The following is a 14,246-nucleotide window of genomic DNA, read 5'->3' as shown; positions in this document are numbered from 1 at the left end:
AGTAACCAACTGCTTCTTTTTTTCTTGGTCAGATACTTATCTCAATAAAGTTTCTATGTGTTTAATATAAATTTTAAATGCTTTGGAAATGACTTAGAGAGTAAAATAGCTCCATAGGAAGTGGAGGACAATTGTATTTTATGTGCTGACCTTTATTTAACTCATCCCACGCTTCCTAGAAGCTATGGACGCTTGGAAGCGTTGCGCGATAGGCCTGTGGAGCGATTTAATGAACCATGATGTGGGAGGATGTTTTTAACGCTCTCCTTTGCAAATTATCTAAGACAGTGCTTCTGAGGTGTCATAACAAGACCCCAGAGCAAACAGATGTTGAAAAGTGTTCCTTTCTTGACCAGCCTAGTAAAAGTGGCCGTGACTTGCATTAAATGGACTGGTCGATAATGTACCATGTAAAGCAACGTGATGCCATCCACACACCGTGACTGAAACTCAGCCTCATTATCTTATAACTTCCCCTCGCAGACTCAGGGAATTTCAGAACTGTCTGAGATCTTAAAGACCATTCTTCCAAACCTCTCATTTTACAGATGAAGGACCCGAAGTACAGAGAGACTGTCACTTGTCCAGTGACGATCGGCAGGTCCAGTGGCTCTCAGCATGATAGTGGCAGAGTGGGGATTTAGAGATGCAGCTTCAAATTTTTTTCCAAGACACATGTGGCAGCGCTGTGAAATGTAAAACCTCCCCTGAATCGCATTATCAGCCGAAAATTTCAAAGGGGGTTTTGCTGATGGCCCCTAGGCTAGATATAGGATCAGCACCTCCAATTTCACCCCTGGTTTTGAATATTAAGAAGGAAAATTGCTAGCTTGATCTTTCAGCAATCCCATTTTAAGAATCTCAGAAGATTTTGCTTAGTCTCGTTGTCTAGCCAATGCTTGGGAATATTTAAACCCAGCACTGGAGATGTTCCAGCCAGGCTAATGTTATTATGCCGCTCACAAAAGTCACCAGCTGTCACGTTGCGACCCAGCGTGGTGACAAAATTGTACGTGCTCAGTTTGACCAATATACATTATTGTCTCCATGTTAATATTTTGAGAAATTCTGAAGTTGAAATAAACAAGCAGTCCAGCCTGATAGTTTCCATGCTTAGTCTGTGCAGCCTTCAGAAGTAATGTACTGCTTTGGGCTAATCACTGTGGTAGCCAAGCGACAGGGCTGGAAGAGGAAGATGTGGTTCCACATGACAGGTGGCAGAGTGGAACCAAGCCGTGGAATTTCAATAACAGCATTTCTGTCGTGTCCCCTTAACAAGATCATGGCAGCTTTCAGACCTGTTACTGAAGTCTTCAGGAGCTTTATTTGTTATAACAATGGAAAATGTAAATAGAATTTCCTGCTACATCTTGGGGTATTTCTAGAGGATTCAAAGCTTTGATAAGGAATCAAAGCTAAAAAATAATTTGGGGGCTTCCCTGGTGGCGCAGTGGTTGAGAGTCCGCCTGCCGATGCAGGGGACATGGGTTCGTGCCCCAGCGGAGCGGCTGGGCCCGTGAGTCATGGCCGCTGGGCCTGCGCGTCCGGAGCCTGTGCTCCACAACGGGAGAGGCCACAGCAGTGAGAGGCCCGCCTACCGCAAAATAATAATAATAATAATTTGGACCAACTCTGTAAATACAGAAATGGGGCCAAATTAACAATAAGTTTGGGGTATTTTGTGAAACAGATGGGGCTTAACCTAATAGATTTTTCACTTTTTTTTGGAAATATTGGGAAGAGCATTTCAAAAAACAGAGCTGTAAATGTTCTCTAAATAGCTATGATAATGTAGCTGAATCATTGCAAGATTGTTGGATGCTAAGCTTAAGGATTATACCAAGGTAAAGGGTAGTTCACTTTTCTCCACACCCTCTCCAGCATTTATTGTTTCTAGATTTTTTGATGACGGCCATTCTGACCGGTGTGAGATGATATCTCACTGTAGTTTTGATTTGCATTTCTCTAATGATTAATGATGCTGAGCATTCTTTCATGTGTTTGTTGGCAATCTTTATATCTTCTTTGGAGAAATGTCTATTTAGGTCGTCTGCCCATTTTTGGATTGGGTTGTTTGTTTTTTTGTTATTGAGCTGCATGAGCTGCTTGTAAATCTTGGAGATTAATCCTTTGTCAGTTGCTTCATTTGCAAATATTTTATCCCATTCTGAGGGTTGTCTTTTGGTCTTGTTTATGGTTTCCTTTGCTGTGCAAAAGGTTGCACTGTTCGTGGGAATGTAAATTGATACAGCCACTATGGAGAACAGTATGGAGGTTCCTTAAAAAACTACAAATAGAACTACCATATGACCCAGCAATCCCACTACTGGGCATATACCCTGAGAAAACCATAATTCAAGAAGAGTCATGGGGGCTTCCCTGGTGGCGCAGTGGTTGAGAGTCTGCCTGCCGATGCAGGGGACACGGGTTCGTGCCCTGGTCCAGGAGGATCCCACATGCCGCAGGGCGGCTGGGCCCATGGGCCATGGCCGCTGAGCCTGCGCGTCCGAAGCCTGTGCGTTCAGAGCCTGTGCTCCGCAACGGGAGAGGCCACAGCAGTGAGAGGCCCGCGTACCACAAAAAAAAAAAAAAAAGAGTCATGTACCAAAATGTTCATTGCAGCTCTATTTACAATAGCGAGGACATGGAAGCAACCTAAGTGTCCATCGTCGGATGAATGGATAAAGAAGATGTAGCACATATATACAATGGAATGTTACTCAGCCATAAAAAGAAATGAAATAGAGATATTTGTAGTGAGGTGTATGGACCTAGAGTCTGTCATACAGAGTGAAGTAAGTCAGAAAGAGAAAAACAAATACTCTATGCTAACACATATATATGGAATATAAGAAAAAAAATGTCATGAAGAACCTAGGGGTAAGACGGGAATAAAGACACAGACCTACTAGAGAATGGACTTGAGGATATGGGGAGGGGGAAGGGTAAGCTGTGACAAAGTGAGAGAGTGGCATAGACATATATACACTACCAAACGTAAAATAGATAGCTAGTGGGAAGCAGCCACATAGCACAGGGAGATCAGCTCGATGGTTTGTGACCACCTAGAGGGGTGGGATAGGGAGGGTGGGAGGGAGGGAGACGCAAGAGGGAGGAGATATGGGGATATATGTATATGTATAACTGATTCACTTTGTTATAAAGCAGAAACTAACACACCATTGTAAAGCAATTTTACTCCAATAAAGATGTTAAAAAAAAAAAAAAGAGTAGTTCACAAAAATGTTCAGAAGAAATGTTTGATTCCTAATCTTCTTACAGATAGGAAGGCCCCTGATGTATTCTTTCAGTAATCTCATTGTGGTAGATTTAGAAACACATCCACCCAAAGAAATCTCATTGTAGAGATTCACAGACACATCCACATAGAGACCCCGGTCTGCAGGTGCTTCCGCCTGCTCTCCTTTGGCAGAGCAAACGAATACAGGCAGTTCTGCTGAAAAACAACTTTTCTGTCTGATGGATTTTGAAATTTTAGACAATGTGAGAGGTGAGCCGTCAGGAAGTCCCAGTACCTGGAAATACAATTTAGAAGTGAATATAAGAATAGAAACAAGAATAAGATGACGGTTCAATTCTCTCTCTTATAATAGTAAACTTCTAATTATCCAATTGAGACCCAGTATGGAAATCTGATGTCACTTCCTACTACCTATCCCATAATACCCAAATATTTATCTTTTATTGAAGTATAGTTGATTTACAGTGTTGTGTTAATTTCTGCTGTATAGCAAAGTGATTCAGTTATGCATATATATACATTCTTTTTCATGTTCTTTTCCATTATGGTTTATCATAGGATGCTGAACACAGTTCCCTGTGCTTTACAGTAGGACCTTGTTGTTTATCCATTCTATATATAATAGCTTACATCTGCTAATCCCAACCTCCCACTCCATCCCCCTCCCAGCCCCCTCCCCCTTGGCAACCACAAGTCTGTTCTCTATGTCCATGAGTCTGTTTCTGTTTGTAGATAGGTTAATTTGTGTCATATTTTAGATTCCACATATAAATGATATCATGTGGTATTTGTCTTTCTCCTTCTGCCTTACTTCACTTAGTATGATAATCTCTACTTGTATCCATGTTGCTGCAAATGGCATTAATTTGCAGAACCCAAGTATTTAAGGGAGCCTTCTGTATTTTGGTAGACATGAATGAGCCTGATACTGGTAGATCAATGATGTGCTGTTGCTATTACAAAATCACTGAAACATTTAGGAGATTTTCCCCTCATTTGCTGTATTTTAAATGGACATACTAAAAGAAAAAGAGAGGAAAAATCCAAAATAAAAGAGTTAGAGATGCCTTAACAACCTGGACTCTAAAGAGGTAATGTAAAAAAAAAAAAAAAATTTAAAGGAAAGACAGTAATTTAAACCCATGAAGAATAAGAACTTGCATTCATAGAAATATGTCCATTAGTTTGCTTGTGCCTTAAAGTTCACCAGCCCCAGCCAGTTGAACTCTGCCAAGAAATAGTGACCTGAAATGAGGATCAAGGTCCACTTGACTTGGATGCATCCCTGAGAACCAGACTCACTTTCCCACAACCATAGTTCCCCAAGAGTAGCACCCTCCTGTTCCTCTCCCCGCCAGAATCCCTGGATCTCAGTTCTCACGCAGGCATGCTTGCCGCAGGCTCTGGTCAGCTTCCCGGTTGTGAGGTTTCTCTGCTCTTTGGCCAAGTCAGCCTCAAGATACAATACATCACTACATACATAGGATGATTCGTAGACTGTCAAGAGCTAGCATTTGCCTCCAATGGCCTATGCCATGCTTGCCGTCCTGTCACTGAATAGGCAGCCCCTTCAGAAAGTTTCTGTCTTGATCACTTTCCTTCTAAAAATGGATACTTGGGGGCTTCCCTGTGGTGGCGCAGTGGTTGAGAATCTGCCTGCTAATGCAGGGGACACGGGTTCGAGCCCTGGTCTGGGAAGGTCCCACATGCCGCGGAGCAACTAGGCCCATGAGCCACAACTACTGAGCCTGCGCATCTGGAGCCTGTGCTCTGCAACAAGAGAGGCTGCGATAGTGAGAGGCTCGTGCACTGCGATGAAGAGTGCCCCCGCTTGCCACAACTGGAGAAAGCCCTCGCACAGAAACGAAGACCCAACACAGCAAAAATTAATTAATTAATTAATAAACTCCTACCCCCAACATCTTCTTTAAAAAAAAAAAAAAAGGATACTTGGGAGGGATATCACCTAATGGGCTATTAACCAACCAACTTGTAAGCAGACCCTTTCTACAGCCAGAAGCTTTCTTCTCTAAGTGTCTCTAGGGAAATGGAGGTGTGTGCCTGGGAAGCATGGGAAAGGAGGTCTCAGAAGAAGGGAGCAGGGCTGACAGGGAAGAAGAATACAAGGAAATGACCAGAGCCTTAAGTCAGTCTCCTCCTCTTCTCTCTTTCCTTCCGTGTCCCCCAGGAGCTGGCCTGCCTTGACTCCTTCCCTGTTTGGTGGCAGGAGCCTTCCCCTGAAGCTCTCTCTTTCAGAACCCACTAACTCGGCAGCCCTTTTCCTCTCACTTCTTGTCCATATCCCAGTGGGGGTGAAAATCTCTTTGAAGTGTTCTAAGGACTTTTACTGTTATTACTTTTTAGGGAATTGAAAGTAACAACAACAAAAAAATGGCGGAAAGGTACAAGATGAAAATAATTCTTTAAAAAAACAAAAAACATATATACCTTTATTGAGGTATAATGGTTACCTAGAAAATAATTCTTCAAAGTTGATCATGTATGGCCTTTTGGAGAGGTGGGGTCACAAACGCTGATACACTGTGAAGCCCTTCAGCTCTCATGGCCAAGCTGCTCACCCTCTGCCAGGTCCCACTGTTCCTTGAACATGACTCTGACAGTCTCTTGAGATGCCTGTCTCTCTGCTTATCTGACTGACCCCCACAAGCTACTTTCAAGTGGGACCAACCATGTCTTTTTCTTTATATGTACAGCACCTGAGCCAATATTCAGTTCATAATGAATCAGTGAGTGAATGAATAAATGAATGAAAATCAAAGGTGGACTTAGCTCTTATCACACTAATTTCATTCTTTTTCTGAGATTAAGCCCTCCTTAATCTCCAATCTTTTACTAAATCTAGCGGGTCTAAGTTTGCTCTGTCATCTAGATTCATACCCTCTGTTTTCACTTCTCCTCCACAGAGAAGATCACTAGATGTCCATGGTTACTAATGTGGGTGGATCCCATTTTCACAACAGACTTTAACGTGCTTCTCTTTACCCTCTTCCTGCTTTCCCGGGAAACACTAACATCAACTTTCGTCAGTTGACTTAATCTCATTTCAATTCAGGAGCCTCCCTTCTTGGCACAGTTCCTCATAAAGTAGATTATATGACAGGGGCCTCACTTTTAGCAAATATTATTTCCACATATATTCGAAAACTTGAAGTAGGACAATGATATATATTAAACAGTGGTTTTTCTATTTTTGGAGGTCAATTCTTTTTTTCCTTTTTTTTTAATGTAGAGTCAGATTTTTTTTTTTTAACATCTTTACTGGAGTATAATTGCTTTACAATGGTGAGTTAGTTTCTGCTTTATAACAAAGTGAATCAGCTATACATATATCCCCATATCTCCTCCTTCTTGCGTCTCCCTCCCACCCTCCCTATCCCACCCCTCTAGGTGATCACAAAGCACCGAGCTGATCTCCCTGTGCTATGCGACTGCTTCCCACTAGCTATCTATTTTACATTTGGTAGTGTATATATGTCCATGTCACTCTCTCACTTCGTCCCAGCTTACCCTTCCCCCTCCCTGTGTCCTCAAGTCCATTCTCTATGTCAGTTCTTAATGCGAATTCTCTAATGATGTTAATAATATTATAATTATGCTAAGATGTACTCAGCATTTACCATGTGCCAATAATCTTACTGGTTTGGCATTACATTATTATAATTTTTCAGGTTGAGTAAGTGATGAAGCTGAGGCATAAAAAGGTTAGATAATTTGCAGGTCATACAGCTTCCTACTAGGTGAGGTAAGTGGGGGAAAATCCTTTTGTTTCAGGCATCAGTTTAAATTCAGCTCTATTCACGCTTTCTGTTTCATCTTTTTATATGAGAATTAATGTGCTTTTTTCCCCCAGACTTACCCTGCTTATTACAGGATATTATTATTATGCTCACATTCCTAACCTTTCAGGTTTGTGATCTTTAGACATATTTGACAGAGTGTATGTGAAAGAGCTATTTGGACTTAACACGTTTTACACTGTAGATTTACAGTCAGTTTTATGACAGCCATCCAGAGCTCCAAATCCATCGTATAATAGTCTTTCATAGAGAATACAAAATTCTGGAATTTTCCTCTTTGTTTGACATCTTGAACCTTGCTGAGCCATTTGAATATCCTTTCCCACTGCTGAGCCTCCGACATGAGGAAAGGTACCACAGCACTATTTCAGATGCATGGATATGAAATAATCCTGGAACTCTGCCAAAATCCTTCTGCCTTTTGAGTTGTAAAAATGATTCTGATGTTCAATGGAATATGCACTGCAAAATACACCAACAAAATGTGTTGTTTACATGTGAGGCTCTATGGATGGGTGAGAATGAAGGAAAAAGAGAAGAGTCACACGAAACCAAATGTTCTTCTCTTGACGTTTTATTATGTATGTGCCTCCATCTTTAAAATGTACTTGGCTTGGTGATTTTTTTCTTAGCACATCTTAAATCCAAGATGTCCACATTCTCTACTCACTAAAATTTTGTTCTAGTGGGAAATACCTTGTTCCAAGCTCCCTACATGTTGCTAAAACGGAAGCTCTTTCCAAAGAATTTTCATAATTGTAGATAAATTGAACATCCGTAATGTCACTCGTGTTCCTGTCAGATGTACTTTGGATGAGTGGCAGGTGGGATTTCATGGGAGAGAGGGAGACATGTCAACAGATTTGGCCCCTTCCATTCTCCATTCTAGACAAACTCCTGGCAAACTCACCTGGCCCGGTGCTATGAGGAATTATTTTCCTGGATGTTTTGCTAACATTATGGGGAGCCCAAAGCGATGCCAGGGCCAAATAAGGGATTTATTTCTATGTGTTCACATGTTAACTTTAGTCTCCCCAAAACAAGAGTAATTATGTCTGTGATCCCTTCTAAATTCAACATCTCACATGACTGCACCATCTAATATGAAGGGCCATTAAGTTAACCTTTGTAGTTTTCCTCAAAACTTAGTATTGCTCAGTATAAAACTTAAGTGGTAAATCAGAACATTTCAACTTGTGCATTCATTAATTTAACTAACATGTATTAAGAACTCGCTATGTTCTAGGTGCTACGATAGACTGGGGATGATAGTTGAGTAAGACATGGACTCTGCCCTTAAAATGTGTTGTATTAAAATTAACTAGTTTTGACTCCTTCTCCCAAGTAGATGATGGGCAAATTTGGAGGGTAGGAGCCACGTCTTATTCATCTTTATATGCCCCACTTCTGAGGCATTGCTAATAAATATTTATTGAGTTAATAAATGTGTGTTCCATATGAACAAAATAATTCCCAGAGGAGAAACGTTTTATGACAGAGGCATGTTGTGGAAGACAGAGGAGGAAGCAGTTCTCCCAGTGAATTAAGCCACCAAAGTGTGTGAGAAACCCAAGTGTGAGTGCTGGGCCTTTGCTTATCATAAATGCTTTCCAAATGCTTTGGTAAAATATGTTGGTAAGAGAAGAACTCCTGGTTTTAGTATTCTTAAGTAGAGAAATAATTCCTTGAGCCTGTTCAAAAAAGAATCGGTCAGGATTCAATCTCACTTTCAGGGACTTGATATTTGTCCTGGGGTTCTGTAATTTCAAACAGGGAACTCTCTTGGGAACTTGGAGAAATTTTATATTCTGTTTCTGTTGACCTAACGCAAATAGACTACCAGTTATTTCTCCAGAAAGGGGAGAATAAAGGGTTTATTCGGGATCAACAAGGAATTGCTATTCAGGGTCTGCAATCCTGGAGAGTCCCCACAGGGCAAGGCAAGGAGAGCACTTTTATAGAGGGGGAAAGGAAGTTGGGAGGGCTGTAGTAAACAAGGAGTCCATGGCTTTTCATTGGCTGAGTCCTTCCCAGGAAAGGAGTCTTTCTTTTTCCGGTTGGGCTCTGTTATCATCGCAGGGCAGGAGAGCGCCCCCTGCTGGCCTCCTGACTATTTAATTGAGGTTTCTTGTTTATTAAATTTGTACAGTTCCAACTTCAGCCTACCATCCCAGACCTATTAGTATCTATTTGTTCTTTTTCGTTCTTGTCAAAAGTAGATTTTCCTTCCCAGACAACTTTTTCCTAAAAGTAGTATCTTAGTTAAAAGAAGTCAGTTTGTCTCTGTATAGTCATGGAAAAAGCCCAGCGTAAAGCAGTTACTCATTGGCAATCTGAACTACACATGAAATTGAAGGTGTGCTGTGGCCGTAGCTTTTCGTAAAAGCAAGACAAGCGTGTAGACTTTTTCTACTGCTCCTCTTGGAGCACCATTTGCCCTGCAGCATTAGGGACAGTCTAGGTTTTTCGTCCTCAGCACACTCTGGTGGATCTACTTCCTGAATTGTGCCAACATTCCATATGAGCCATTTAACCACTTTACTCCTAGAGGCATTGCATGTACAGAACTCACTTGGGAACAATATGCCACTTTCCTGCTTGTTTGCCCAAGACTCCTAGGAGCTTCCTGTTATCCATCCTCAAGAGCTTGACTTTTCACTTCTTAGATACTTAGGAGATTTCACTGACTGTTCATGAGTCAAACTGCCCCGACTAAGGAAGATTCCTAATGAGAATAGCTCTTACGTTCTCCATTCGGGATGTACCACCTTCTCCCTAACTTTTGCTTCCGGTGTCAATGCCAATTCTTTTTTCACAACAAAATAGGGACCCTGATCCCAAGGTGACTTTGTTTAAGTAATGGTCTTTGGTGTGGAACCTTGTCAAAGACCTTTAGAAAATCTTTCTCTTTCCACCCATTTTCTTCATCCTGTTATATCTACTGAAAATGTTCTTTTAAAAGATCCCTTTGTATTTAACTCTTTGGTGTCTCCATTCTCCATAGCCAAGTCCACCATCTCCACTCACTCATTCAACTCCTTAAAGGTTTATCCAGTGCCAGGGCTGAGCAAGGTCTGAACTCAGCTGGTACTGGCCTGCTTCCCACGGTGTACATTCCTGCATACCCCTGAATCCTTCTTTGTGACAGGCGTCACATTTGCAATCTGACATAGTAGCTTACATACCAGTAAATTCCAGTGACCTAATTTCACCCTTCAGTTCCTGCAAACTCTCATTGAGCTGCCCTCCACTGGGTGATTTATCTAGATTTATTATGTCGATTTGGCAAAATAGCTCTGATACAACCACTCTTGGGTTTAATAGCAGTAATCTTGCATTTCCAGCAACAATACAGGACTAGTAATCTCCCTAGGACCTTCTGCATTAAAAGCTAAGGTTTAAGAATTCACCCGTGAGCTATCATCATTTCATCCTCTGGAGAGCTCTCTGTCCCAACATCATCTGTGGTCTGTCCTCTTTCTTGAGTTAAATTGTCCTCTCTGAGTAACGTTGACATATATACACTACCAAATGTAAAATGGATGGGTAGTGGGAAGCTGCTGCATAGCACAGGGAGATCAACTAAATGCTTTGTGACCACCTAGACGGGTGGAATAGGAAGGGTGGGGGGGAGGCTCAAGAGGGAGGGGATATGGGGATATATGTATACATATAGCTGATTCACTTTGTTATACAGCAGAAATTAACACAACATTGTAAAGCAATTATACTCCAATAAAGTTGTGGAAAAAAATATGGAAATTAATCCTGAAATTAACCCCAGACCATTTCAAAGCACTGGGTTTTACAGATCTTGAACTACTCTAAAGTAAATGTTGAAAATGTGAACTGCATAAAAAATAAAAATAAAAATAAATTGTTCTCTCTGACTCATTGAAAGAAACTTGCATTTGCTCTTGAGGTCTCACATATAATACTCTTCAATTGCTCTGCATTTTGAAGATTACTTTATCACTGTATTACTCCTATTCTTCCACACTTTGTAGACTCTCCTGTTATTACTTGAACCATGTTTCAGCTTAGGAAGAGAAGCTAATTACTTCCTAAAATAAAGTTATTGATGCTTCCAGTTATCCGTGCAATTGGGAATGCAGGGGATATGGAATCATTTTGAATGAGGTGGTTTTTACAAAATCATTGCATTTTTATTACAGCTACCTGCCCCCAAATTAGTGAACCACTTAATCAAAATTCTAGGGCACCTATTATAATGATTAATAGTCATTAATTAATATAAGGAATTTATTGTTCACTAACGCTATGTGAGACAAAGTGTGAGGCACTGGGGATTCAATTAATTGAGAGGACATAATTTCTGCCCCCCAAGGATCTCACAGTGTGGAGTCGACATACATGCAGACACGTAAATAAACAAATGAAGGTCATTCGGTGATAGGTGAGTGACAGATGCCAAATAATAGGTAAAAATAAAGGGAAGAGTGATTGCTTCCACATCAGGGGAAGAACTGTTTTCGGAGCAGAGTGAATGATGATATTCAGCTGAGACTCCATGAATGGGTGGGAGAGTCCTGAGCAGAGCACAGGGGGAAGAGCATTGACAGGGCACTGTGGTGTGGAGTGCAACAGAAATGGTAGCAAATGAGCCTGGAGAAAACAGATAAGGTTAGAACTATATCCCGCGGGCAAACGGAGGCAACAGGGTTATAAATAATGAAGTACCGTCATCCCTCGGTATCTGCAGGGGTTTGGTTCCAGGACCGCCTACTGACACCAAAACCCGGGGATGCTCAAGTCTCCTACAGACAACCCCTTTATCCACCCACGGTTGCTTAAATCCGCAGATGCAGAACCGCGAATACAGGGCTCTGACTGTAACATGGTCAGATCTGTGATATGACTGTGCAAGCAGAGAAATCATTTAAGAAGTTATTACAGGGCTTCCCTGGTGGCGCGTTGGTTAAGCGTCTGCCTGCCAATGCAGGGGACACAGGTTCGAGCCCTGGTCCGGGAGGATCCCACATGCCTTGGAGCAACTGAGCCCGTGTGCCACAGCTGCTGAGCCTGCACTCTGGAGCCCGCGAGCCACAACTACTGAGCCCACATGCCGCAACTACTGAAGCCTGCACACCTGGAGCCCGTGCTCTGCAACAAGAGAAGCCACCGCAATGAGAAGCCCGCACACCGCAAGGAAGAGTAGCCCCCGCTCGCCGCAACTAGAGAAAGCTCCCGCACAGCAACGAAGGCCCAACGCAGACAAAAATAAAATAAATACATTTATTTAAAAAAAAAAAGAAGTTATTACAGTGTTAAAGCAAGAGCTGATAGAAGCCATGGCAGTCGGAAGTGAAAGAAGGAAGTGGGTTTAATATACAGTGAAGTGGGTATATCTGAGTACCTCAAACATTTATTTGGTTGGTAGTGAATTAAGGAAGAGCAAAAAATCAAGGGTGACCTCTTGCCAAAAACTCATTTCTGGGTAACTAGGTACATGGTGATTCTGACAACCCGAAGAGGGACTGTAGGAGGAAGAGCAGGTTAGTAGTTTAGTCGGTCAGAGTATTACGAGAGGGCTTTGAAAGATAATGAGTTCTACTTTGAATATACTTGGTTTGATGCAGGATATCCAAGTGAAGATTTCTAATATGTAATTATGTAAGTCTGGTGCTTAGGCTTAGAAATATAAACAGGATAGTCACTAACATATAAGACTGGGTCAGTTTTGCATTCTGCCTAGCTGCCTTCTAGGTACTATGCTAAGAATGACAGCAACAAACATGAATAACAAATGATTCCTCTCTGGAGTCTAGTAAGGAACAAAGACACAATAATTTATGATGTCTTATTCTTCTAATATGTCACATATCTGAATTTATTCATATAAATTACTTATTCTATATACTAAACCCTTGTCAATACAGACTCTACTTACCTTTCAGCTACATTATTATTTTAAATAACTCTTTTGATCATTCTTAAGAGTAGCAACCACCAAAGAAATGAATTACTAATATGATACACTGTCTGGTTCCAAGGATATAATAAACAGTTTATTCCAGCTGGAAAAATCATTTAGCAGAAATATTCTACTTCTTATAGAATGCCCTTTATATCACATTTTGTGAAGGACAAGTTAGTTATACCTCTTGAATCAACAAAGATTTGGCTGCTCTCATGTCATTTAGGTAGGAGAACTATTCAAAAGAGCTCTTACTTTTGCCCCTTTAAAATACCAACTCCCTTTGAAAAGTAAATGTATCACTTTTAAGGACAGTTGGCTTGTGGGTAGGAAATAATTGTTGAAAAAAAAGTGTGATGAAAACGTCTCCACATTAACCCTAACCCTTTTAAAATTCAGGAATTACCTGACACACACAACTTAAGATTTTTCTGAAGCCTTGTTTAAATAAATTATAGAAACTGTGGCATCATCATACATAAAATTATTTTATGAAACCCAAAGTGAAAAGAATGTTCTATAATTTTCATCTTCAGGTAAATAGCACATATTTCTATGGCTACCAGTGTATGCTTTGAGCAAGGGGCATAGACAAAGAATAACTTAAAGATTCTGCAGTCTCTTGAAAAAAGGAAACATCGAATAGAGGAGTTTTTCAGAAACGTGTTGAAATGTATTCATAACCTTTTTTAAAATGGATATGTTCACATAATGCATGCAGCTCTGGTGTCCTATGGTTTCTACAGAACAGAAAATGTCAGACTGTGTTATTGGACGTTCTTCACATGACATCTCTTTTTTTCTATCATCATTAAACAGGGAAGGCCATGGTAAAATTTCAGTATTTGCTGTCAAAATGGCTTTAGCCACATTGTGTGGAGGGAAGATCATGGACAAATTAAGATGTAAGTTATTCTCTGCATCTCTGTTTGCTTACCCCTCCTGTATACCACGTTTTCCTCTACGCCATTCCTGCCAGGTCCCCCTGACCATTTGTGACTTTCCTCATTCTATGAGAGTTGTTTGAAATATAATCTTCGTTGATCCTTGGATTTTGTCGTAGAAATGTTTTCATATTAGATTAATGTCAATGAAATGAATGTTTTCCTTCTACGTATGGATTATTATTTTTTATAACCTGTTGAGGATCACCAGTTAGACTGTTCATGATACTAAAGTAAGATATACATTCTTTCACATTCATTTACTGTAGAACTGCCTCACAGGC

At 40.9% G+C, this 14,246-nt stretch overlaps 1 protein-coding gene across 11 annotated transcripts in view; it reads left to right on the top strand.

Moving 5' to 3' along the window:
* DTNA (dystrobrevin alpha) overlaps positions 1–14,246 on the top strand; it is a 391,329-nt gene that overhangs the window by 299,216 nt on the left and 77,867 nt on the right. For all 11 annotated transcript variants that reach the window (XM_029231332.1, XM_029231333.1, XM_029231331.1 and 8 more), the window contains one exon: positions 13,838–13,923. In XM_029231332.1, coding sequence (XP_029087165.1) covers positions 13,838–13,923 — 86 coding nt within the window. The remainder of the gene's footprint in view (positions 1–13,837; positions 13,924–14,246) is intronic.

This window comes from Monodon monoceros, unplaced genomic scaffold (genome assembly GCF_005190385.1).
Source record: "Monodon monoceros isolate NGI ecotype Baffin Bay Population unplaced genomic scaffold, NGI_Narwhal_1 Super_Scaffold_1, whole genome shotgun sequence".
Lineage (NCBI taxonomy): Eukaryota > Metazoa > Chordata > Mammalia > Artiodactyla > Monodontidae > Monodon > Monodon monoceros.
The sequence above is the reverse complement of the archived record's forward strand: the minus strand, read 5'-3'. Positions and strand labels throughout refer to the sequence as shown.